Source organism: Ostrinia furnacalis, unplaced genomic scaffold (assembly GCF_004193835.3).
Source record: "Ostrinia furnacalis isolate ACB-3 unplaced genomic scaffold, ASM419383v2 OfSCF6825, whole genome shotgun sequence".
NCBI lineage: Eukaryota > Metazoa > Arthropoda > Insecta > Lepidoptera > Crambidae > Ostrinia > Ostrinia furnacalis.
The window spans coordinates 18114-44677 of NW_021137064.1; the positions used below are offsets into that span (position 1 = coordinate 18114).

Genomic DNA, 26564 nt, shown 5'->3' on the forward strand with positions numbered 1-26564 from the left:
AAGTATAAGCTAAATCCTCCATACGTCTTTATTATCAGAGAGGGTTGTCCTCCTGCACTTCCTGCAGTGAAGACCAAATGACCCAACAACTTTATCAAAATTTTCGCATATTACCCGTGGTTAATTTGTCAAAGATATTACCCTCCCTTTCCTGCAAAGCTAGATGAGCCACAGTGATTATAGACCCGAAACTACAAAAATAGCGTAATGAAGTAATTTAGCTCTATTTTGACTCTTATGTAGGCCTAAGATGCGCGCTGTGATAACTTTTATCGACGTCAAAATGTATGGGCAAAATCGATAAAATGGCGTGATAACCGCTTATCGCGGCGTGCATCTTAGGCCTACTGATCAATCTTTTTTGAGTCTTCAGATGTGATTTTATAATTGGCCGTAGACATTCAGACCTTGAGTTTAAATTCAGGTATTCCCACATCGGATTCCCTAACTTCTACCTTAATGAGCGAACGCAAGCGTCCTTGGATATACAGAAGAAAGAAAGAAGAATTCATGTGATTGGTCCAGTAAAACTCACCCAATGCCAAGCAAAGCGTGGACAGCGCAGCGGGAATCCACGACGCGACCGACTCAGACGAGTCGGGGAACGTCTCCATGATCTCCACGTACAGAACGCCGTAGGATTTGAACAGGCCGGCTACCCAGAACTGCACCATGAACGCGCCGAAGACCACCACCCAGCCGTAACCGCCGTCGGGAGGGCTGGTGCTACAGGTGCTGAAAGAAAGTAGGAAACATAGCTTATTTATAATGCGAACCGCTAAGAACTAAAATTCGCTGCCAGCTGCTGTCTTTCCCGAATACTATACTTTTTAAGGCGAGAGTGAATAGGCACTTCCATTCCCAGACTGCATCTCACTTAACACCAGGTGCGATTGCGGTAAAATACCTGCCTTGTTATCCATAAAAAAATACTTCAAAGGCTACTAAGCACAGAGCGCAGATTGTAAGGGAGAGGGTGCAGAAAAGACTTGTCTGACTAAAAGGGGTAAGCGTGACTGGCTTTTCCAGCAAGCATAATGTGGGACTCAGAAGACCTCATACTTTATTCAGCAGCAGTAAATGATGATGATGATGACTCTTTCGCTGCGTGTCCAGCTTCTGCCTTAACTTGCTGAGTGTCCTACATGAGCTACAGCATACGAGCTACTCACTCGGTGGTGTCTGTGGGACCGCGCAGCTGGCGCGAGGCGGCCAGCAGCGGGTGTAGCTAATACTCAATATGTTTAACTAGGGCGAGTAGATGATGATGATGATGACTCATTCGGTGATGGCTGGCAAGGCTCGCAGCGAGTCCAGCTTCTGCCTTAACTTGCTGTGGGTCCTACAGGATTCTCAGCAGGCTACTCACTCAGTGGTGTCTGACGGGCCTCGCAGCTACCTAAGTCCAGATTCTGCCTTAACTTGCTGTATGTCCTACAGGAGTCACAGCAGGCTACTCACTCGGTGGTGTCTGTGGGGCCGCGCAGCTGGCGCGAGGCGGCCAGCAGCGGCCGCGCCGTCACCGACGACAGCGTCAGCAGCGAGTCCTCCTCCTGCTCCGTCGACTTGCTATAGCTCCTGTACAGGAGTGAGCCTTAGCTTGCTGTAGATCCAAGTGGTGTCAGACGTAACTAGGGTGATGTAAGCAATGCCCAAGCACCATGCGAAGGTGCATAAAAGAGCTGACTGACTGTGGACAAGAGTCCAGCGACTTTTCTAGCAAGCGCAGCGTGGGACGTCAGATGTTACAAAGCCAAAGAGTCACTTTCAGCATTTGTCCTCCTTCTACATGACACGTTTTAGCTTTCTGTAGATCCTACAGGAGCTACAGTAGGCTACTCACTCACTCCGTGGACACGGGTGAGCCCGCACCTGACGATAGCGTCAGTAGATTCCTACTCCTCCATGGCACTGCATGCATTAATCCTAATTGTTGAATATTCAGCTTACTGTAGGAGCTGCAGCGGTCGGAATAGTTTCGTTGTAGATCCTACAGGAGCTGCAACAGGCTACTCACTCCGTGGTGTCAGCTGGGGCTTCAGCTGACGACAAGAGAGAATCCTGCTCCTAGAGCATATCGTCCCTTAGCTAACAACACCGCGTAAGTCATTTTTACCAACTTTACAGGAGACGAAAAAAACTGATTATTTTAAAAAATCGGTGGATTATTCCTATTGTTACGTATTAAATACTTTATTTAGCGGTTGAGAAATAATTATTTATACTTAATTTGACGATTTAATTTATTTTAACCTATATTTTATGACTTGAGCGGTATTGACTGATATTTTTGTAGAGTTAGGCGGTGTTGTTTGCCGAAATGTAAAGGAATAAGGTATTAATAGATGATTTACATAGAAAAATTTTATTAAGAATTATTTAAAAAATAATTAAACAATCATTATAACCTACGACCTATTCTATCTTTAACCTAAATCTTAAGAATCACAGTGTGTAGATCAAATATTGTGAGGGGGGGCCTTTAACGCGAAACTGGGCAAACGAAACGACAATGAGCTGGAAATGGGGCAATTTGGGTATGGAGAGAGAAACGCACGTGGCTAACTGCTGTGGTTGGCTTTATGGAGAGGGATGATGAACTCCTTCTTCAGAAAGCCAAAACAGCGAAAGTAGATTTCGCTGCATCCCAATGACGCTATGAAATATGAGATCAACTCCATCGTGTCGACGTAGAAGCATGTTGTCTGTGAGGTCAATTTGGTCAAAACAGGAAACAATCACCAAATGGTAAGGGGCACATTAAATATAAGTCCGAATCTCGATAGATGTCGACTGATAAAGTGTACACTCCGCCCAGCGTCCATCCAACCCCGAAAGCTCAACTCGAGTTGCAAAATCGTTTCCAATGCCAGGACATTGCAAAAATGTAAGAGTACAATGGTAGGTTCTTGGGAATTGTAAAAAAAACGGTCTTTAAAACCCGTTGTTTAAGAGAAACAAAAAAGATCTCTGATCTCATCAATAACCTTATAGAAGAGAGACGAAACATGGATCTGCAGTCATCTGAAGATGCTACTCAGTATCGGCGTCTTAACAGATAGATCTCTAAGTCTTTTGACTCGCGACCTACGCATAAAATACAGACGATTGAGCATAACAAGGGCTCTAAGGTGTTCGTAAGAGATTCGTCTGTCTGTTGGCCAAAGCCAACTGATCAAGCTGAAGACCGAGAAGAGCGTCGGGGCCTGAGATATTGAAAGAGGTTGATAAGTTCTACGGACAATTATACACGACTGTGTTCACACCTGTTACAAAAATCTAACCGAAGACCCAAGAGCTAGATTAACCCGACACAATACCTAAGATATCCCGAACGCCAGTCTACACGAGCTTGGAATAGCTCTGGAATAGCTCTAAACAACAAGGCCCGGGTGATGATAGAATTACGGCTCAGCTTTTGAAAGCAGGTGAAATGTCAATGCTAAAGGCTCTTTGGAAGCTGTTCTATTCCGTCATCCTCGGGGGAAAAACTCCTACGGCACGGCACAGAAGTGTGGTGATACTCTTCTTCAAAAAACGGCGATAAAACCTTGTTGAAGAATTATAGACCCATCTAACTTCTGAACCGTGTCTACAAGCTGTTTTCAAGTAATTATGAATCGTCTAACTCGCCGACTCGACGCCTTCCAGCCTCCTGATCAAGCTGGTTACCAGCCTGGCTAGCAGACTTTAGTGTCTTAGATCACAAACATACGCTGCGGCAGATTATACAGAAGACCGAGGAGTATAATCAGCCACTTTGCCTGGCGTTTGTGGATTATGAGATAGCCTTCGATTCGAATGAAACCTGGGCAGTTGTTTACGCCGTTTAAGTCCTGCTTCTTGTAATTGTGCACATAAAAATTCATCACATGAATTCGGAATACTTCAAGAATCAATTCCTTCTCCATCAATAGTATATTTCACTTGTATATCTTCCTAAAAGAATTAAAATACAGTTTGAAACACCGCCTAAGTTTGAAAAAAAAAATTGTAAACACCGCTTAAGTAAATGAAGATATTTTCTATTTATCATTTCCTTATATATTAATACGCGTAAATCATTAAAAAATACATTATTATATAGCTTACCTCTTAATCTTCTATTAAAACTTCTTTCATAGACCTTTTCGCGAGAAAACTCACTTAAAAATATAAAAATTACGGAGCGTGAAGGAACTTTACGAGAAATGTATGGCAGACTAACGACTTGAGCGGTGTTGCGAGGCAAACCGACTTGCGTGGTGTCACTAAAATTCAAATTACGGCTTCTTATTGGCTGAAATCTATAACAAATGACCAATGGTTAGACGCGCGATGAGCAGATCTATCGAATGGCATTAAAATGTCAAAACCGCCAAAAATCGACTTAGGCGGTGTTGTTAGCTAAGGGACGATATGGCTCTGGGTTTCTATGGATCCTACAGGGGCTACAGCAGGCTACTCACTCGGTGGTGTCTGTGGGGCCGCGCAGCTGGCGCGAGGCGGCCAGCAGCGGCCGCGCCGTCACCGACGACAGCGTCAGCCAGCAGCGAGTCCTCCTCCTGCTCCGTCGACTTGCTATAGCTCCTGTACAGGAGTTGCAGCGGTGGTACCAAGAGCTAGGAATAGTCCCATGTATAATTATACATTAATCGCAGCAGGATACTTGCTCGCCGCACTCCTCCTTCTCCTGGAGAAGCCTTAGCTTGCTGTGGATATTGCAGGAGCTACAATAGGCTACTCACTCTGTGGAATTGGGTGGGCCCGCACCTGACGATAGCATCAGTAGAGAGTCCTGCTCCTGGTCAATACACCCTGGGTTTCTGTGGATCCTACAGGAGCTACAGTAGGCAGTATAAGATAATGATGATGACTCACTCGGTGGTATCGGACGGGTTTTGCAGCGAGCCCAGCTCCTGCACAGGAGTGAGCCTTAGCTTGCTGTAGATCCAAGTGGTGACAGACGTAACTAGGGTGATGTAAGCAATGCCCAAGCACCATGTGAAGGTGCGTAAAAGAGCTGACTGACTGTGGACAAGAGTCCAGCGACTTTTCTAGCAAGCGCAGCGTGGGACGTCAGATGTTATAAAGCCAAAGAGTCACTTTCAGCATTTGTCCTCCTTCTACCTAGCTTTAGCTTTATGTGGATCCTACAGGAGCTACAGTAGGCTACTCACTCACTCCGTGGACACGGGTGAGCCCGCACTTGACGATAGCGTCAGTAGATTCCTACTCCTCCATGGCACTGCATGCAGTAAGTCCTAATTGCTGAATATTCAGCTTGCTGCAGGAGCTGCAGCGGTCGGAATAGTTTCGTTGTAGATCCTACAGGAGCTGCAACAGGCTACTCACTCGGTGGTGTCTGTCGGAGCTCGCAGCTAGCCCGAGAATTCGAGATCCTTGGGGGAGGCCTTGTCCAGTGCCATGCAGCAATTACTAATTGCTGAATACGCCTCGGCTTGCTGTAGAAGTGTAGATCCTACAGGAGCTGCAGCAGGCTACTCACTCGGTGGTGTCTAACGGGCCCCGCAGCTAATCCAGCTTCTGCCTCAACTTGCTGTGGGTCCTACAAGAGCTACAGCAGGCTACTCACTCGGTGGTGTCTGTAGGAGCTCGCAGCTAGCCCGAGAATTCGAGATCCTTGGGGGAGGCCTTGTCCAGTGCGATGCAGCAATTACTAATTACTGAATACGCTTCAGCTTGCTGTAGAAGTGTAGATCCTACAGGAGCTGCAGCAGGCTACTCACTCCGTGGTGTCAGGTGGGGCTTCAGCTGACGACAAGAGAGAATCCTGCTCCTAGAGCATATGGCTCTGGGTTTCTATGGATCCTACAGGGGCTACAGCAGGCTACTCACTCGGTGGTGTCTGTGGGGCCGCGCAGCTGGCGCGAGGCGGCCAGCAGCGGCCGCGCCGTCACCGACGACAGCGTCAGCAGCGAGTCCTCCTCCTGCTCCGTATACTTACTGTAGCTCCTGTACAGGAGTGAGCCTTAGCTTGCTGTAGATCCAAGTGGTGACAGACGTAACTAGGGTGATGTAAGCAATGCCCAAGCACCATGCGAAGGTGCATAAAAGAGCTGACTGACTGTGGACAAGAGTCCAGCGACTTTTCTAGCAAGCGCAGCGTGGGTCGTCAGATGTTATAAAGCCAAAGAGACACTTTCAGCATTTGTCCTCCTTCTACATGACACGTTTTAGCTTTCTGTAGATCCTACAGGAGCTACAGTAGGCTACTCACTTAGTCCGTGGAGTCGGGTGAGCCTGCACCTGACGATAGCGTCAGTAGATTCCTACTCCTCCATAGCACTGCATGCAGTAAGTCCTAACTGTTGAATACGCCTCAGCTTGCTGTAGGAGCTCCAGCGGTCGGAACAGTCTCGTTGCAGATCCTACAGAAGCTACAGCATGCTACTCACTCGGTGGTGTCCGGTGGGGCTTCAGCTGACGACAAGAGAGAATCCTGCTCCTAGAGCATATGGCTCTGGGTTTCTATGGATCCTACAGGGGCTACAGCAGGCTACTCACTCGGTGGTGTCTGTGGGGCCGCGCAGCTGGCGCGAGGCGGCCAGCAGCGGCCGCGCCGTCACCGACGACAGCGTCAGCAGCGAGTCCTCCTCCTGCTCCGTCGGCTTGCTATAGCTCCTGTACATGAGTTGCAGCGATGGTACCGAGAGCTAGGAATAGTCCCATGTATAATTCTACAGAAATCGCAGCAGGATACTTGCTCGCCGCACTCCTCCTTCTCCTGGAGAAGCCTTAGCTTGCTGTTGATCCTATAGGAGTACACTCCGTGGAGTCGAGTGAGCACATCTGACGATAGCGTCAGTAGATTCCTACTCCTCCATAGCACTGCATGCAGTAAGTCCTAACTGTTGAATACTGCTCGTTTGCCTCCTGTCACATAAAAAAAAATACGCCTCAGCTTGCTGTAGGAGTTGCAGCGGTCGGAACAGTCTCGTTGTAGATCCTACAGGAGCTACAGCATGCTACTCACTCGGTGGTGTTGGGTGGGGGGCTTCAGCTGACGACAGGAGAGAATCCTGCTTTTAGAGCATATGGCTCTGGGTTTCTATGGATCCTACAGGGGCTACAGCAGGCTACTCACTCAGTGGTGTCTGTGGGGCCGCGCAGCTGGCGCGAGGCGGCCAGCAGCGGCCGCGCCGTCACCGACGACAGCGTTAGCAGCGAGTCCTCCTCTTGCTCCGTCGACTTGCTATAGCTCCTGTACAGGAGTTGCAGAGGTGGGACCGAGAGCTAGGAATAGTCCCATGTATAATTCTACAGGAATCGCAGCAGGATACTTGCTCGCCGCACTCCTCTTTCTCCTGGAGAAGCCTTAGCTTGCTGTTGATCCTATAGGAGTACACTCCGTGGAGTCGAGTGAGCACATCTGACGATAGCGTCAGTAGATTCCTACTCCTCCATAGCACTGCATGCAGTAAGTCCTAACTGTTGAATACGCCTCAGCTTGTTGTAGGAGTTGCAGCGGTCGGTATAGTTTCGTTGTAGATCCTACAGGAGTCACAGCAGGCTACTCACTCGGTGGTGTCTGTCGGAGCTCGCAGCTAGCCCGAGAATTCGAGATCCTTGGGGGAGGCCTTGTCCAGTGCCATGCAGCAATTATTAATTACTGAATACGCTTCAGCTTGCTGTAGAAGTGTAGATCCTACAGGAGCTGCAACAGGCTACTCACTCCGTGGTGTCAGGTGGGGCTTCAGCTGACCACAAGAGAGAATCCTGCTCCTAGAGCATATGGCTCTGGGTTTCTATGGATCCTACAGGGGCTACAGCAGGCTACTCACTCGGTGGTGTCTGTGGGGCCGCGCAGCTGGCGCGAGGCGGCCAGCAGCGGCCGCGCCGTCACCGACGACAGCGTCAGCAGCGAAGTCCTCCTTCTGCTCCGTATACTTACTGTAGCTCCTGTACAGGAGTGAGCCTTAGCTTGCTGTAGATCCAAGTGGTGACAGACGTAACTAGGGTGATGAAAGCAATGCCCAAGCACCATGCGAAGGTGCATAAAAGAGCTGACTGACTGTGGACAAGAGTCCAGCGACTTTTCTAGCAAGCGCAGCGTGGGACGTCAGATGTTATAAAGCCAAAGAGTCACTTTCAGCATTTGTCCTCCTTCTACATGACACGTTTTAGCTTTCTGTAGATCCTACAGGAGCTACAGTAGGCTACTCACTTAGTCCGTGGAGTCGGGTGAGCCTGCACCTGACGATAGCGTCAGTAGATTCCTACTCCTCCATAGCACTGCATGCAGTAAGTCCTAACTGTTGAATACGCCTCAGCTTGTTGTAGGAGTTGCAGCGGTCGGAATAGTTTCGTTGTAGATCCTACAGGAGTCACAGCAGGCTACTCACTCGGTGGTGTCTGTCGGAGCTCGCAGCTAGCCCGAGAATTCGAGATCCTTGGGGGAGGCCTTGTCCAGTGCCATGCAGCAATTACTAATTACTGAATACGCTTCAGCTTGCTGTAGAAGTGTAGATCCTACAGGAGCTGCAGCAGGCTACTCACTCAGTGGTGTCTGTGGGGCCGCGCAGCTGACGCGAGGCGGCCAGCAGCGGCCGCGCCGTCACCGACGACAGCGTCAGCAGCGAGTCCTCCTCCTGCTCCGTCGACTTGCTATAGCTCCTGTACAGAAGTTGCAGCGATGGTACCGAGAGCTAGGAATAGTCCCATGTATAATTCTACAGGAATCGCAGCAGGATACTTGCTCGCCGCACTCCTCCTTCTCCTGGAGAAGCCTTAGCTTGCTGTTGATCCTATAGGAGTACACTCCGTGGAGTCGAGTGAGCACATCTGACGATAGCGTCAGTAGATTCCTACTCCTCCATAGCACTGCATGCAGTAAGTCCTAACTGTAGAATACGCCTCAGCTTGTTGTAGGAGTTGCAGCGGTCGGAATAGTTTCGTTGTAGATCCTACAGGAGCTGCAACAGGCTACTCACTCCGTGGTGGCGGGTGGGGGGCCGCAGCTGACGACAGGAGAGAATCCTGCTCCTAGAGCATATGGCTCTGGTTTCTATGGATCCTACAAGGGCTACAGCAGGCTACTCACTCGGTGGTGTCTGTGGGGCCGCGCAGCTGACGCGAGGCGGCCAGCAGCGGCCGCGCCGTCACCGACGACAGCGTCAGCAACGAGTCCTCCTCCTGCTCCGTCGGCGACATCGCCGACAAGTAAGCGCCGACTTGCTGTTGGGGAACACAAGAGTTAGAGTGTTGCAAGAGGAAGGAATAGTCCCGTATTTTGGGAGAATTACGGATTCGTTGAAAACATAAACACTAAAGCGTCTGCGAGCACGTAGAATTTTGTCCGATGACCCCAAGCTACCCATCCTTATCCCTCGCGCGTAATTATATTGCTGTCGCGACTGTGCGACAGGCGCCCCCAGTGAGTGTGCAAGCGCAACAGCAACATAATTACGCGCGAGCGACAAGGATGGGCAGCTCGGGGTCATTGGACAAAATTCTCTACGTGCTGACTATAGTGTTGAAAATAAGAAGATTTTTCACTTTAGTGCATCAAAAAATAATGCTGGTTCTAATCGAATGTTTTGCTTATTTTTCCATTAAAATTTTACAAGTGTAAGTAGGTAGATAGAGAGTTTAGTAGTTTAAAATAATGCTTTGCGCATTCCCACTGGCCACTGGTGGGTTATGTGGGCGAGGCCTACCCACTAAAACCTGACGGTGTCCACACTGTCCACCGGAGCGTCCGGAGCCCAATGAAACGGAGCCGCGAGTCTGTCTGCGGATCCATTTCAGGCTATAGCTTCGAGGAGCCCACCATCCCCCTCCTCCGGTTGTTTTTATAGAGGTTTTCTCCCAACACTTACGGTCAGAGAATCAGAAAGGAGGAGATCCGCTGAAAAACCAAAGTGACCGATGCTATATCGGTCACTGGCTACAGTAGAATTGCTAAAATCAAGTGGCAGTGGGCGGGGCACATAGCTCGTAAAGATGATGGCCACTGGTGCAGAAAGGTTCTCGAGTGGCGACCACGGGCCGGAAGATGTAGCGTGGGCAGGTCTCCCACTAGATGGACCGACGATTTGGTGAAGGTCGCGGGAAGAGCCTGGTAGCGGGCAGCGAAGGACCGGTCGTTATGGAAATCCTTGGGGAAGGCCTTTGCCCAGCATTCGACGTCACTCGCGCTGCTAGTGTCACACTAACAGATGATGATGATGATGATGATGAACACTCACGGTAGCGAGCGGCAGCTCTAGCAGCAAGCTGGTTGGCTCAGGTTCCCCCAATGCTTTCCATGTTGATCGATTGCTAGCGGCCAGCGTCCAGCGCTAGGTTCTGGAATGGAGGCCGCGTACCGGGAAACGCAGCGTGGAACGTCCACCCACAAGGTGGACCGACGACATCGTAAAGGTCCAAGCATATATTTATTTATTTATTTACTTACGGTAGCGAGCGGCAGCTCTAGCAGCAGGCTGGCGGGACGCTCACGCTGCTCCGGCGGAGCTGACTGCACTGACATGAGGGAGCCCGCCTTGTCCGGGGACAGGGCGGCCTGCGGACAACATCATATTATTATATTATTTATACCCACAAATAAATTATTATTCAAAAAAGCTGTCAGATCAGATTAGACCCAAGACCTAGCGTCTAATACAGGGTTCACCAACCTTAACTTGTTTGGTAACCTGTTACGCCCCTCACCCCCTACTGGGGGGCGTGCCCCCCTGGTTGGGAAGTCCTGGTCTAAGACCAGGGGGCGATGTCGAATGCGTTTGACGTAAACTCACAACACTACGCCCCCAGAGCACTTAGCAAGACATGAAAGTTACTTCGTACAAAGTTCCTATGGCCATCTTCTGGCTACATAATCAGACCAGTTTCATGACATCATTAGTTATTTTGGACTAAAACACGTCACACCCACACAAAATACACAGATGTCAAACTACAACACCCCTCTCTTTGACGGGTGAAAAAGGCACACTACCATCGATAGAATCACCCCCACTCTTCTCGTGGATGTCGTAAGAGTAAGACAATATATTATGAGGCATGCAAATGAATCACCTCCGCGATGGTCTCCGAAGGCAGGTCGATGGAGCATGATAACGGAGCTGACGATGGCGGTGCTGACGTACCGAGGATCTCGCCGTCAAGCTTTGACAGCTCCTGCAACAAGGACATTAAACATTTTAATAATAGGGCTGTTTCCTGTATAAAAAGGGAAAGGAAAGGGAAGCTTCGCGATATTCTCACGTCCGAAATACCGCAGTGTCTCAAGACAAAAATCTTTGACCAGTGTGTGTAGGTTTATGTTGGTCGGGAGGTACCTATGATAAAAAAAAACGAAAATCTGAAAACATGTCTTAAACGGTTCAGCCGACTAATACAATGCAATAGAAAAGTAGATTTAATAATCTTACACATACATGCGTTGACGCGTTATGTCGCAAAAATTCCGTTCCGTCCGTCCAACATTACGCCAAAATGCTATGTAATTTCAGCCGCTATGTCGCAAGTTGACTGAACTTTCAGCTGCGTAAAATGTAGAGACCTCAGAAGGCTTCTAAAACCCCTCTTATAATTTAAAGTAATGTATACGTTAGTATGTCCCATAAAAACATTGTGAGCATGTAACCTTAATTTTACACTTTCAGTAAAAATGGCGCTAACAGACAACGCCATTTTAACGTAAAGTATTTTTCGTTCAACGACCTTTCAGAACGATTTATCACGTGACTAGTCTATAGCAATAAACGTCAATATTTAATGGTGTCTTGTCTTCGGTCAATGACCTTTGGTACACGGTATTTTTTTGACTTGGAGCTTTGTCATTTGTTTTATTCCCAACGAAAAATAAGGGGTTTTAAAAGTCTAAACTTGAAGGAATTTAAAAGATACCTACATATACCTTGATTTTTTTGAATCCAGCAGAGATGTAAACAAACACTTTCATACACAATTACACCATAATAATCACTTACGTGTTCATAATATCATACACACTATTTAACAAGCCCATGAAACCAACTTTATTTTCACGTTTATACAAGTTTGAAATCAATCTTTGAAACAAATTATTTTAGCAAAATACGTGGACGATGAAAATTTGTGACATTGTCAAATTGACTTGACGTTTAAAATCATGTGTTATCTCCATATTGTCTATGACTTGTCTCTGACACATCAGTGCCGTAACCTGTGAGTCATAGACAATAATCTGTAAATTTAATCGATATTATTTTAAGTATTCACTTATTCCGATTACTGATTAATTTTAAATAAAAAATATACGATACTTTGCTTAGTTTTCCAGCGATAACTTCGACAATATTGGAGATAACGTAAATTTATTTTTCTACTTTTAGTGTTTACTTTTTCGGAGTCAGTTTAATTTTTAGTCGGTTTTATTTAAACGAAATTATTTTACTTTTTTATGCAATTATGCTTACGTATTGTTCCATTGTTTATTTTTAAGAAAATAAAAAACTTCTTTCAATGAGGGTTTTCGCGATTGAAAAATCCGCCAGATGGCAATACGTAGACGCGAGGTCCAAATGCTGCATGATTGGTTATTTTTGACATGACATTGACAGATATGTCAAAATCCACCAATCACGCAGCAAGCAACAGAAGTTTAATAACTTTACGGATATCATTGATTGTTTTACTGTCCAGTGTGCTTTTTGATTACATCTGTGCATACAGTTTGTTTCCTGTTCTCGAAAATTTCATAATCAGTTCACATTCAATGTTGCGACTTTGTTGCATATTTTTAGTATTTTGACGATCACCCGGCGATGATACGCAAGTACTACAACATTTCACTTCGCGATTAACGAGAGGTTTTGTCGCATCACTAGTTCACAGACTAAAAATATTTTTATGTCAGTTGGCCATATTTGATGACATTTCTGCTGATTTCTAAAAAATTAGACTTTATACCATACCATACCATATATGTAAAAGTTATTATTGTTCTGCAATAGGCTTTTAAAAAGCACTTTTACACGTCCCAGTATTAACCCTACCACTGCTTCGGGACAATAAATGGGCCAGTGCTGAGAAGAAGCAGCGCAAGAAACTCACGCCCGTATTCACAAATGATGCCAGCAAATCGAACGCACAGCGTTGAATCGAGGTCTGTGATTGGTGCGTATGTCACCCTGTGCGTTCACGCGCACTGGGAGACCTCATAGTAATGTTTGTGAATACGGGCGTCAGTAGGTATCTAAATAAGTAGGTAGAAGAAGAAAAATGGCAACAGAAATGCAACGCAAGCTCTACCTACCTACGCTCATCAAAGGTACCTATAGTTTGTAAAAGCAATACTAGATTACCTACTTAATTATTCTATTAATATAAGTATTGATTTCTTCCCGGAACGGTTGCAGCTGTGAACTTACGTCATAGCGTAACGATGACGTCACTATTGCCTCCCCGATCTGGTTTGCGTAACTAGAGCAAAAAAACATCAACCCCACGGCCCACGCGGGGCTTCACATAAGGGCAGAATTTATAGGATTATGGTTTATACTTGGCAGCGATTTACACTGTGATTGCAACCACATGGGTTTACATACAATGTAGAGTAACTATTTTACAAAAAAGTAGGTTTATTTCTCAAAAGAGAACCTGAAAGTTACCAGACTGTACCTATTATTCGCAATCTGAAAAAGTTACATCTCATGTAGAGCCAGACTACTAACTCTACACGCCCTTACTTATTATCTTTGTTCTTGTATTTTGTGTCAACTAGAGATTTTGAATTTCTATTCTATTTCTATAACTTCAAAAACTCTACGCCTGAGTCAAAATGACGAAAAGCTTCGAGAAAGGGTAGGGTCTATGTCTATCATGAAAGAACCTTTATGTATGTCACCAACACGGTACAATAAAGAATTTGAATTTGTATTTGAATTAGGTAGGTCGTCGTCTTAGTTATTAAGTTTCTTGATCTTCTTCTTTTTACACTAAGACTTATACATACTAACATGTAGGTCAAATCAACCAATGAAAAGCCCCAATTTATCCTTGAAATTTAATTAAATTCTGAGCTTTTGTAGAAACTGTAAAAGGGCTTTTTAAAAGCCTTTTCAACGGAAAGTAAATTACTTTTAAGACTGTTCGGTACCTACGAACCGTTAGACTTATGTAGTGTACTAGTGCTATATCACGAACTTATTGTCTGTTATTGGAATCAATCAACCAAAGTCCTCAACCTATCGATCCTCTATTTCAGTCACTATAGTTAAATTATTGAGTAGGTATTTCGTCCCATCGAAGGATTTAAGTCCAATCACTTTATCGTCACGCACGTATTGTTCAGCAAATATATACGAGTATTAGTACCAACTCGTACCTCATCATCATTTGAGCCATATGACGTCCACTGCTAAACATAGGCCTCCCCCAATGATTTCCACATCGCCCGGTTGGTAGCGGCCTGCATCCAGCGCCTTCCTGCTACCTTTATGAGGTCGTCGGTCCACGTTGTGGGTGGAAGTCCTACGCTGCGCTTTCCGGTACGTGGTCTCCGCTCCTACTTCCTAGCTTTCTACTCGTACTTAGTTATTCTAATTTCTTGTTTTAACCTAATGTCCAATGTTGGACAAAGGCCTCCCCATGGATTTCTACCAGCCCTGCACTGTCCTCACCCAGGTGCTTCCTTTAACAGATTATTATTCTTTATCTTAATTTTTGATTCATTATTTTTTTCACGTAGACTTTTGATAAGGTTTTTCGGCCATCCCAGCACAATCTACCTAAGTTACCGATTGAAAATCTTTTCGTCACTCAGGTTAAAGCCTCAGGCGAAAAGTTTCGAAACTTAATCCCTCATTAACTAATCTTTCGCTTTTTCACAAAACCTCTTCGCTCACCTTCAGCTTGGAAATCTGATTGGTTATTCAAGCACATCTCCTCTCCTCTCCATTTGTCTCCGCTTTGTTTTAACCGGGTTTACTTGCTTCCACTCTTCTATGTCAATCAATCGAACAAATACCGATTTTCTACTTCTAATAATAACAACTATCAGTACGGGAATCGATAGCAGCCTCGACCTATCGATTGGTTATTTTAGTCGCTGATAAACTATCGAGCAGTTAATCTGAACGATGGATTTGGTATCTTAACGACTCTGACGACCTTCTCTTAGAAGCCTAAAGATATTTGACAAAGTGATAACAATATGCAGTTTAGGTTAGTGTCCGTGACTTCCATCGCTTGCGACAGGGTAGCACTGCCACGGCACTGCTCAGTTCACTTTTTATTTCCTTGTAATATTTATATGTGCTATTTCTGTTTTTTTTCCGTAGGTATACCTTCTTTGTCCTGATGTTCATCGTAAATCGTAATAAATGTTTCTTTCTTTCTTTCTAATTTAGACATGAAGGTAAGCTAGAATGTGTCAAAGAGGCAGATGAAACGCCACTACTACACATTCTCACGGACGGACCTTTGATGCGCGAGGAGCTTACACCTGGGCAAACACATCCTAAGCCCATAAGATGTAAATATCGCCCTCCAAAAGATATAATGGATGCAGGACTCAGAGGCCCACTGTAAGGAAAACAGTGGCGATCACAATAGATCGGTACCAGTCGCAGTGATACTGGGGACTTCATAGAACCAGAATAGCCGCTCAACACAGAAAAAGTTACCCCAAATGTGATACCTAGTAATTTAGATGACAAAATGTGTAGAAGCTATAAGATTGTCTGTTGGTCTGTCGCCACAACAATGAGCATTGTTGTTCCGGCAGTTGGAGGTAAGATAGCCAGTTCCTCTGTGGTTGAGGATTCCGTGTGAAGCTTGCTTCCTTCAGCTTGATATTTCATCGGGTAAGTTGCAAGCCTAGTGATTCTCCGTTAAAAAAAGTTTCATCGAAATCTCTCTTGGATTTTCTTAGTGAAGAAACTTCACTTTTGTGCTTTCGTCCTCAAAATACTCATCTTTTTTATCGTAACTCGTTTTATAACGATTTAGTACGTGGCACGAGTAAGTAGGGGAACCTGTTGAACCTTGGACAGAGTTGTACCTAAAACAATTGTATATATTTTTTAAATTATGAGGTTTTATGAAAAGTTGTCTAGGGTATTACATACGTTATTTGTCAACATTAACGTGAAGTTAGCTAAGATTCGCCGACGCCGTGCAAGTACAAGAAAAAATGGTAATTTAATATTTTACACTGACACAGTGAGATTTTGGAGGTTTACTTCATGTCAATTTATGAAAAATGTTGCATGTTTGACAAAACGGTTATAGTTAGAACATAATCTTTAAATATCTAGCTACTGGACGATATGAGTTTCAGATCCTAAGCTCAAATGGAAGTGGGTTTATCATGCTTATTAAGTGAAGTAGTCGTAATGTTGTACCTTGACCACCCAACTAGCGATGTACCTTGGTCACTGATTTTCATTACGTTTTAATGAGAATTTTATTGTAATAAAAAAAACATATTATACTGTTATAGAAACAATGCCCCGAAGACCTCAAAATAGCAATTTAAAGTCTGTTTTTGATATATATATTTTTAATTTCTAATGTTTTTTTAAATTTACGTTTAATGTATCTTCATATGACTTTTTTAAGATTATTTTTGTTGATAAAGCGGTTTTAATGGATATTTTGCTAGAATTTAAGTTAAATGATAAGAAATAAAAAAATCTAGATTGAAAGTTAAAGCCACTCCAGCGCGTATTTTGTCCTACACGACATAACATATCAACATTCAACAAAATTTTCTAAAAAAAATTTTGAATATTGTCATATTTTTGTTGATTGTGTAAGGCTAAACATGGACTGGAGAGCCGGCTTAAACTTAAGTGATTTGTTGCCAAAAAAATGTGAAAAATAAATAGTACAAAAAATATGGATGAGGATCTTTTTTAAAAAATACTTTTACTTAGATATTGTTGCTAATAACTGTAATAATTGGTATTTCAAATAATAATTTAACAGAAAATTAACAAATTGAAGCGAATATAAGCATTTATTTAAATTTAAATAGGTACAACGTACACGGTCCAAGGTACATCTGGTTTGTTGTACCTAGGACAGTTTTCCCTTTTTTTTTCTAGCAGCTAGTATGCCCAAATTTTTAAAATTATACACAATTTTATGAATGAATTATGTAGTTAATTAAATGATCTTTAAATATAACTGCACTAGACAAGTTTAACTATCACCATTATTTTTCAAAAAATCAAAATTCGAAAAACTGGCCTAAGTACAACAGGTTCCCCTACAGCTTAATTTTTCAGATACCATTTGTAACTGAACTTGACATTTAAAACATGAAATCGATCTCATATCTAATTCAAGGACAGATGACATCAAATTATACCTAACAATGTAGATTGGTCTGCAGTAGACTCTCTATCAGCTGAAGTGGCAATGGGCAGAGCCCCGATTACGGTAATTTTTAACGTCAACAATCCAGACACGCTTCTCGATTCTGCGATACGATTGGTCGTTCAACAGCGTACGTCAGCTGTTTTGACCAATCGTATCGCAGAATCAGAAACGCGTCTGGATTGTAGACGTTATAAAAGTTACCGTAAATCGGGGCTCAGGGCACATATTACGCAGAACTGACGGCTGATGGGGCAGAAAGGTTCTGAAATGGAGGCCGCGTACCGGAAAACGCAGCGTGTGACGTCCACCTACAAGGTGGACCGACGACATCGTAAAGGTAGCAGGGAAGCGCTGGACGCAGGCCGCTACCAATCGATCAACATGGAAAGCATTGGGGGAGGAATATGTTCAGCAGTGACGTCCTATGGCTGAAAGGATGATGATGATGATGAGACTCTTTCAAATAAACGATGAAAAAATATTATTTTCTTCAAAAAAGCTTATGGCTAACGCTCCATCGTTTTTGAAAACCTTAGATTAATTTTAAAACTAACAATAACAATGCAGTCAGCTAGCAGTTAGCCCGACGAATAGTAAGCTGAAGTGGCAATGGGCAGGGCACATAGTTCGCAGAATTGACAGCCGATGGGGCAGCAAGATTCTGCAGGGGAAGCTACGTATCGGAAAGTGCATCGTGAGCTGAGACGTCCATCCGCCCACAAAGTGGATCGATGACCTCATTATAGGTAGCAGGAAGGCGCTGGATGCAGTCTGCTATCAATCGGTCAATATGGAAATCATTGAGGGAGGCCTATGTTCAGCCAGCAGTGCACGTCTTGTGGCTGAAATGATGATGATGGCAGACATGAAAGTCGATCCTTAGCTTCAAAATCCTATGTTCTTCTGATTAATTTCTTTGCGGGTCCTTTCCCCCGGGACAAACTGGACCTTCACTGGTTGGGTGATTGGCGGTCAAGCTGTAGATCCTGGCTACACAGGAGTTGCAGCGGTGGGAACGAAAGGTGGGAATAAAATTGAGTAAAATGGCAGTGACTTCGTTTCTATCCTCTATGACTATTGATGTGAGGTATCTCACTTGAACTCTATTGTATTCAGGTATACTTACCTACTTTAATGATGGTTGGTGGTTACTACCCATTTATTACGCTGTGATGGGCCGTGACAGACAGCGGCAATGCTTGGTATTCCAAGAGGCTATTTTTATTTGTCCTTCGATATCGTGGCGTTTGGCGTACCTTGATCAGGTCATGCTGGATTATTGATCAGGTCATGTTTTAGAACCTTTTACTGTGAGTTTTCGTCCCTATCATATTCATGATCTGAGGTCCCTACACATACATAATATATATGTGTAGGGACCTCAGAAGTATATAAAATATAAAAAACGAAGTCGCTTTTCGCTGTCTGTCCCTATGTACGATAAGATCTTTAAACTACGCAATGGATTTTGAGGCGGTTTTTTTTATTAGATAGAGTGATTCAGAAGGGAGGTTTTTAAGTATGTGCGAAGCAGGAGCGAGTCGCTAGTCCTACTAATATTATAAAAGTTTGTATGGATGTCTGGATGTTTGTTACTCTTTCACGAAAAAACTACTGACAGACAGCGGCAAAAAAAAATTAACAATGTGACATTTTCTAACTATTTAATATATGCTAATTCTTTGATTCCAATAAGTTTCTACCTACTGTGGTTTTGGTGGTGTACCTACATGACGCAATAAATGAAAATCTTTGTCAATAAGTAGGTACTAAGTACAAATAAAGTAAAATAGTTTTTGCAATGAAATTGTGTCTGGTATTTGAATCGGCCTAACCAGGTTATTGGGGTAATTGATTGAACCTTTCAACAACAAGTTAAATGTTTTATAACCTTGCCCTGGAATCCCTGGCATATTTTAATTAGAAAATCTTTTTTTGAACCGGCGCGGTGTGGACAGTGGTAACTGTGATTTGGGGCGCTTCTTCTCAGCACTTGCTATTCTTGCTAAATATTTGTCTCAAAGCTCGGTAGATACCTAAGTAGGTAATAGAATGTTAAACACAAAATAATAAGTATTAATATATAAAAAAAAACATTTAAAGATAGTATTATACATGGTGTTAGATCTTGTGACGGTGCCGCGGTGGTACGGAAACCCTCGTGGACTATTCCGGCTCGCACTTGGCCAGTTCAGTTAAAGTAATTAAAAACTAATTTGTTAGACTTAATTTATGATAACTGTTGGAACAGTGAATTGAAATGATGGTATCAATACATTATCCTTGAAAAGATCCTTGCTATGCTTTATAATTTGTATCTGACATTTTTTTATGTGACTAATTTCTAACATGTATAGGCCTTGGTACTATTACTTATTCTGTGGTATAGGTACCTATACAATGTATGTAATTTGCAATGCCCACGATAATCTCCATGATTTCAGCTCATTTCATAAAAAAACTCATATACCTACCTCATTATACAGTGTGAGTCACGTTAAAGTGTACATATGAAAATAGATGAAACTAGACCTATTTTTATCGACAAAAAAGAGGTCAAATTTTTTTTGAGATTTTTTTTTAATTTTTTATAGATTTTTTTTTCTTCCAATTACTTATTGTAAAGAAAACGTAATAACTTTTAAACTAAGCGGTATATTCTGATAAAATAAAAACAGTAATAATGCCAAATAACAGGCAATACTAAAAAATGCATAAAATACACAAAAAAGACCAACAAATAATAAAAAATGATACTTTTTGAAAAAAATCTGCTTGAAAATTCGTATTTTTTTGTTTATTTGATAAATTTCTCAAAAAAATGCCCTATAACAGGTGGTTTTTATTACTTGATATTATTTTCTATCGTATTATCTTTGTAAAACCAAAAATTGCATGTCTCTATCCCTATCACAATATTTGCTATGATCGTTTGAACAAAGGCCTGCCACCACATTATTCTCCGCTACAGGTAGAGACAATTTTGATTTTAACTAAAATGCTTATTTTACTTCGAAATCTTTTGTTTTTAATTGGAATCTAACTTGTCTTTATCAAAATTACAAATCTAGAGCCATTTTCAGTTTCGTTGTTAACGAAGCGTTGAATAACGCGCCCGGAGAGGGTTAGTTCAAACGATCATTGCAAACGTTGTGATAGGGATAGAGACATGCGATTTTTAGTTTTACGAAGGTAATACGATAGAGAATAATACAAAGTTATAAAAACAACCGGTTATAGGGGCTTTTTTTGTATAAATTTATCAAATAACCAAAAAAACACGAATTTTTAAGCAGGTTTTTGTTCAAAAAGTATCATTTTTTATTATTTGTTGGCCTTTTTTGTGTATTTTATGTATGTTTTTAGTATCGCCTGTTATTTAGCATTATTACTGTTTTTATTTTATCAGAATATACCGCTTAGTTTAAAAGTTATTACGTTTTCTTTACAATAAGTAATTGGAAGAAAAAAAACTCTATAAAAAATTAAAAAAAAGTCTAAAAAAAATTTTGACCTCTTTTTTGTCGATAAAAATAGGTCTAGTTTCATCTATTTTCATATGTACACTTTAACGTGACTCACACTGTATTTTTCAAGCAGGCTTTTAAAAAGCTGTTTCTTTTTATTTCAATCCAATTTGTATTATTATGGTAAATAAATGTCATAATCTTCCTAACGACAAGACCGCTGTATTGTGCCATCTAAAATCATGAGAGATAGCCCATCTTTAATTGGCCCCATATTCGTACTAAGTAGGTACACTGTTTTTTCAGCTAGATTTCCCGATAAAACGCTTATAAAACTCATTTATTTTTGCAAATAGGATTTTAAAAGCACTTTTACAGTACCTACCTCTAGCATGAAAAACTTTCGACTTCGAATCGCCATCAATAGATTTAAGTTCGAAAACTAAAACAGCGCCCTTGTAAACGTGTCGTAAAGTGAACGTATGAGAAATGGTTGCATGAAACTTATTTTGACAATCAAAATTGTCATATTATCGTTCAATTCGAAGGTTGAGTATCGAATTTTGTCGAATACGCAAACGATTCGAAGACGAAAGTTGTTCATGCTAAAGGTACAGAATGATGTCTAATTCTCAGTATTGAAAATCGTCTGCCTAGTCTAGACCAGACCAAACGGGACAGAATACAGCCGGAGTATTGATTTCCTTCCGTACCGGGCCGTGCGACGACCCCTGATACACCCGAGGCTGTGGCAGCAATTCAGCTAACATTGTGGTATCACGGATCTATGAATTTTTCCAACCGGGCCAAAAATGTTGCGGTAGATCGTTTCATCCACGAAAACGCGCCCCAACATTCTTCCGATAATGTTTGAGTGTTATCGGTACACGCTAAATCATCCATGAGTGCACACGCACACTACAATAATGACGCTCGGATTGCTCGGATCAAACTCCCCGCACCCCGCGCGACCGAGACCAAAAATTGGTAGGGCGCGTCTTCGTGGATGAAACGATTTATACCGCCTCCTCCCAGCGTTTAAGATGCCTAAAAAAGGTCTATTCCGCTTTGATCACATGGATTTTATCGTCCAGTACCTCTAGTAGGAAAAACTTTCGAGTTCGTTTCGTTGCGTATTCAAAGTGTCATCGAAAAATTTTGTATGAAAAATTAAACAGCGCCCCCTATATTATAGCCGCCCTAGGGGGCGCTGTTTAATTTTTCATACAAAATTTTTCGATGACACTTTGAATACGCAACGAAACGAACTCGAAAGTTTTTCGTACTAGAGGTACAGGTGATCAAAGTGACACTATGGGTTCCTTCGATCACCCATGGATAAGATCACCTAAGACTAAGTGATCAAAGTCTTTTTGAGATGGAGGCCAAACTTTGTCCCAGGGTAAAGTTGAAATGTCATTGCGGGTGTACGATCAATTGGCGTCGAATTTAATCAGAAGAATATACGAGAAGTCTTCGCGAGGAGAGGGGGAGTGGAAAGAAAAATGAAATTCAGCCAAGAAATGAAAATTAGGGAGCCCCCAATCCCAAGGGAAAGTTCTTCGACACCGACACCCGAGAAATCGATGGGAGATTTAAAAGTGTTTTTTATATACAGAGCTTCTGTATAGAAAATGAATGAATGTTTATAAAACAATGAAAACTTGATTAACAAACTTAATGGAGGCCTCGTCAAAAGTTACGAGGGCTTCTCGCACTTGCTATGATTCTTTCGCAGAGTTCATTAAGAAATGTTGATTACGCGATCTGATTGCCTTATACTAGCTAGTTCCTGCGAGTTCACTTGCGACAGAAATAATGCAGAAATGAATCAGCATGGGACTATTCCCACTTCTCGTTCCCACCGCTGCAACTCCTGTGTATCCAGGATCTACAGCTTGTCCGCCAATAACCCAATCAGTGAAGGTCAAGTTTGTCCCGGGGGAAAGTAACTGTCATTGGACCCGCAGGGAAATTAATCAGAAGAACATGAGTTGATGAATCATCAAACATCATAATTTTAGCCTGCTGAACATAGGCCTCCCCCAATGATTTCCATACTGACCGGTTAGTATGGTAGCGGCTTGCATCCAACACGCCTTGCTGTCTTTATGAGGTCGTCGGTCTATTATTCATCAATCAATTTAAATGGAATTGTAAATTAATGTAACATCCCCTTATTGTTCCAGACTTGATGGATGATCATTCATTAACGATATAAAATACACTATTAATTTATTTTCGCCGCTAACTTAAAAAGAATTCGATACTTAAGTAAAAATATAAATTTTCAAGCAAATTGTCACTTTCAAGCATTTTTACGACAAAGAAAACTAGGCATGTACCTAAGTCCTTTTCCGGGTTGAAATATACATTCATGCCCGTATTCACAAACGATGCTTGCTTAAGTGAAGCATCAAATCGAACACACAACGTTGAATAGAGCTGATTGGTGTCACCCTGTGCGTCCACGCGCACTGTGAGACCTCATAGTAATAAACTACGGGAGTCATTGTCGTAAAAAAAACACACATACCAATAACAAAAATAATCAGTTACTTTTGCGATAACATTCATGTCATAAATTCTTAATAGAAGAGTTTTCCTCCATAGAGGAAAGCATTTTCCATGAATGAATGAGCCAGAAGGGTGGGGTTCTCAAGGTCACCAGAGGCGTAGCTACCAAGGGGCTAGGCAGGGCAGGGCCCCGGGGCGCAAGCTCAGGGGGACCCTCAAATCCATACCAGAAAATCTCAATTAAGTAAATATCCTTGGACATTTTACACTGCACCGCTATCCCCAAACTAAGCAACATATATTAACATACTTAAATATGTACTTTTTTTGTAAATACATACTTAATATAGGTACATAGAAAACACCCAGACCAGTCCTGGATTTATAAATATGGGCGGCAGCATCCAATTTTCATTACTTCCGGAAAACTTTCCAGGTAAAACTACCAAATGACTGGACTAATGGGGCTGGCGGCGGAAATAAAGTGGCCTACACTCATAAAAAATATAAGTCCGGCACTGACCCAGACCCGTCACAGAAATTAAAATTCATCATTTCAATTTCTGCCCGGCCGGGAATCGAACCCGTGACCTCTCGGCATAGTAGTCCGTTCTGAACTAGGTACTACACCAAACGGCCGACAAAATTCGAAAGTTATACCTATGGAATTCCCCTAAATTCTTTCTGTACGTTAGCAGTGTTGTCAATTTGACGAATAGCAATATTTGCATTTTATTGTGAAGAGAAGAGAAGAGAACGGTTAAAAAATTAATGCTGTATCAGGAGTAGTAAGCTAATGTCTTAAATTTCATAAAACCTAACCAGTTTAGATAGCAGCTGGCCCCATTTTTTATTTGCCCCAGGGCCCTTGGTTACCTAACTACGCCACTGGCTAGACTGACTCATTCTATTTGTTATGACGGAGTGTGACGAATCATGACCTCGGGAAACCATTGTTTAGGACTTTAGTGAGTAATTACCTTCCCTAAAGTTTAATTAAGTTGAAGGAGAGATCCCACTAGCTTTTGAAGGCGAGAGTGAATAGGCACTTACAGGGCTGATAGTACCATCCTAGACAGCATCTCACTTAACATCAGGTGCGATTGCGGTTAAATACCTGCCTTGTTATGACATATTAATATTAAAATAAAACGGGACTCTTTTTTACAACAGCGCTAAGGACTCCGGTTTTCACCAAAGCGGAGAGATGTGTTGGATTCAAGCTCCTTTCGGTCTAACATGATTTGGGCTAGGTATACAGGGTGGAATTTTGTAATGCCACCTGGAGGGAAAGTGCTCTTAATATTGAAGATAGAATTTTTTTCTCTCGAAAATCTTTGAATGCAGTTCTCTTTCTTTAAAAAATAAAGGAATGTTTTCTTTCAGTAAAATTTTCTATCTACAGTATTAAGAGTACTTTCCCTCCAGGTGGCATTACAAAATTCCACCCTGTATAACGATTCCGATGAACGTGCGTTCGTATAAAATTAATTAATCTTACAATAATATCAATGATTAGGCATGTTTATAAGATAAGTAGCATACGAGCACATATACTTCCCAACATAACTATAAAAAATAACCTTACCAATGATTCGGGACAAATGTAGGCCAGTGCATTTTGTTTTAATGTTTCTACTAAACAATGACACACATTTCACCAGCCACTAAGTAGGTACGAGTATGTCTGCAGTAGGTAAACTGACCACGTGATTGTACAAACAGTTCACGCGCTTTTATTTCATGTGTTGACTGTTTTGTAAACGTAACAGTTAATTAAAAGCGTAAATAATAATTTTCTTCAATTATACAATCAATTGACATACTTTTTAAAGCTGTCAAAACGCATTTCCCTTTAATTTTTATAGAAATTGCGACGCATCCCGTGACGTCACTTACCTATTTGCCAACTCTGGAATTTAAACTGGGTGTTGGAGTTAAAATGAATTGGTTTTTAGATAAGTGACGTATTGGAAAAATGAATTGTATGTACCTACTCAGCTGTAAAAGACCCTACTAAATATAATTGTTTAAACAAAAATCTACCCTCGCGAAATTCGGAAATACTTTTCTAAGGTTTACAAGTCACCTCCATCTTTTGTAGTTAGGTAGACAGACAGACAACGCGTTTGATCATTAGATATCCCTCAGACCTAGCTCAGCCTCTCTAGAAAACGTTTTATAATCTACCTGACTATTTTAATTATATTTTAGGTTGTTTTAAAGTAAAGGTAGGTTTGCTCTGTAAAACGAATTAAAATTGTCACGATTTCCTTGTCATGGGGTAAAAGAGTTGTAAAATGAAGGTAATCGATCAAAAAAGCTTTGTTTTATGAGTTTTAATACACTTCATCATCATCATTTCAGTCACAGGACGTCCTCCACTGCTGAACATAGGCCTCCCCCAATGACATTGGTTGTAGCGGCCTGTATCCTGCGCCTTCCTGCTACCTTTATCAGGTCTTAGTAACAATCTTAGTGCACTTACCTGGTTAAAAATAAACTCTCTTGGCAAAGACATCGCTTCTCGATGTCTGGAGGAGCTGGTAGAGTTCTGGCGGAGTACGTAAAATGATCCTCGGATTCCGTTGATTCTAACTTAACGTCGTCTCTTTTCAAGATACATACGGCATCAGCCGTATAATGCATTTGTTTTTTATACTTAGAATCTCGTGTCGACGCCGTTGTAGTGTCTTTTATTATACTTTTACCAAAAAAATCCCTTGAAAACTTATGTACCACTGTTACAACGCGAAATACGCGATATATACAGAAAATTACGGATTGATTGCCACCAACATTGTAATGTTATAGTAAAAAAATACACAGTGTGCCCGCAATCGGGTTTTAGACGCTCAGGCCCGAGTTTTTAGTATAAAAGCTCAATAATCGCGGCGGTGTGAGCGAGCGCCTGGCACAACGTAACAGCAACGAATAACAGCGATGTGAAGTTGCTGATGTTGCGCAATGAGGAAAATCGATACGAGCGTATAGTCAGCGCCGCACAGTAGTTTGATTTTAAAAATAGGTGGACATACGATCGAAAGTCATAATTTCACCGAAACAAAAATTGTTTTGGATAGCATTTTGAATGCTGATCAACATTTGTCATTATGCATTTTTCGATAAAACGAGCCTTTCATGCTTAAAAAAAATATGACAAGAAAATTTGTATGGAGAAAAATCTTTTTTATTTTTTTTCTGGCTACTGTTGCAAACTGTAGCGGTCAAACCTTATGTAGTCGTAAGTACCTATGGTGC

At 42.3% G+C, this 26564-nt stretch overlaps 1 protein-coding gene across 1 annotated transcript in view; it reads right to left on the reverse strand.

The window, feature by feature from the left end:
* Sln (monocarboxylic acid transporter silnoon) overlaps positions 1-26207 on the reverse strand; it is a 39611-nt gene extending 13404 nt beyond the window's left edge. The window contains exons 1-5 of the mRNA XM_028318420.1: positions 25792-26207; positions 11023-11124; positions 10400-10507; positions 9044-9177; positions 536-726 (exon numbers count right to left, since the gene is read on the reverse strand). Coding sequence (XP_028174221.1) covers positions 536-726; positions 9044-9177; positions 10400-10507; positions 11023-11124; positions 25792-25824 — 568 coding nt within the window. The 5' untranslated portion in view covers positions 25825-26207. The remainder of the gene's footprint in view (positions 1-535; positions 727-9043; positions 9178-10399; positions 10508-11022; positions 11125-25791) is intronic.
* Positions 26208-26564: the final 357 nt, after the last annotated feature.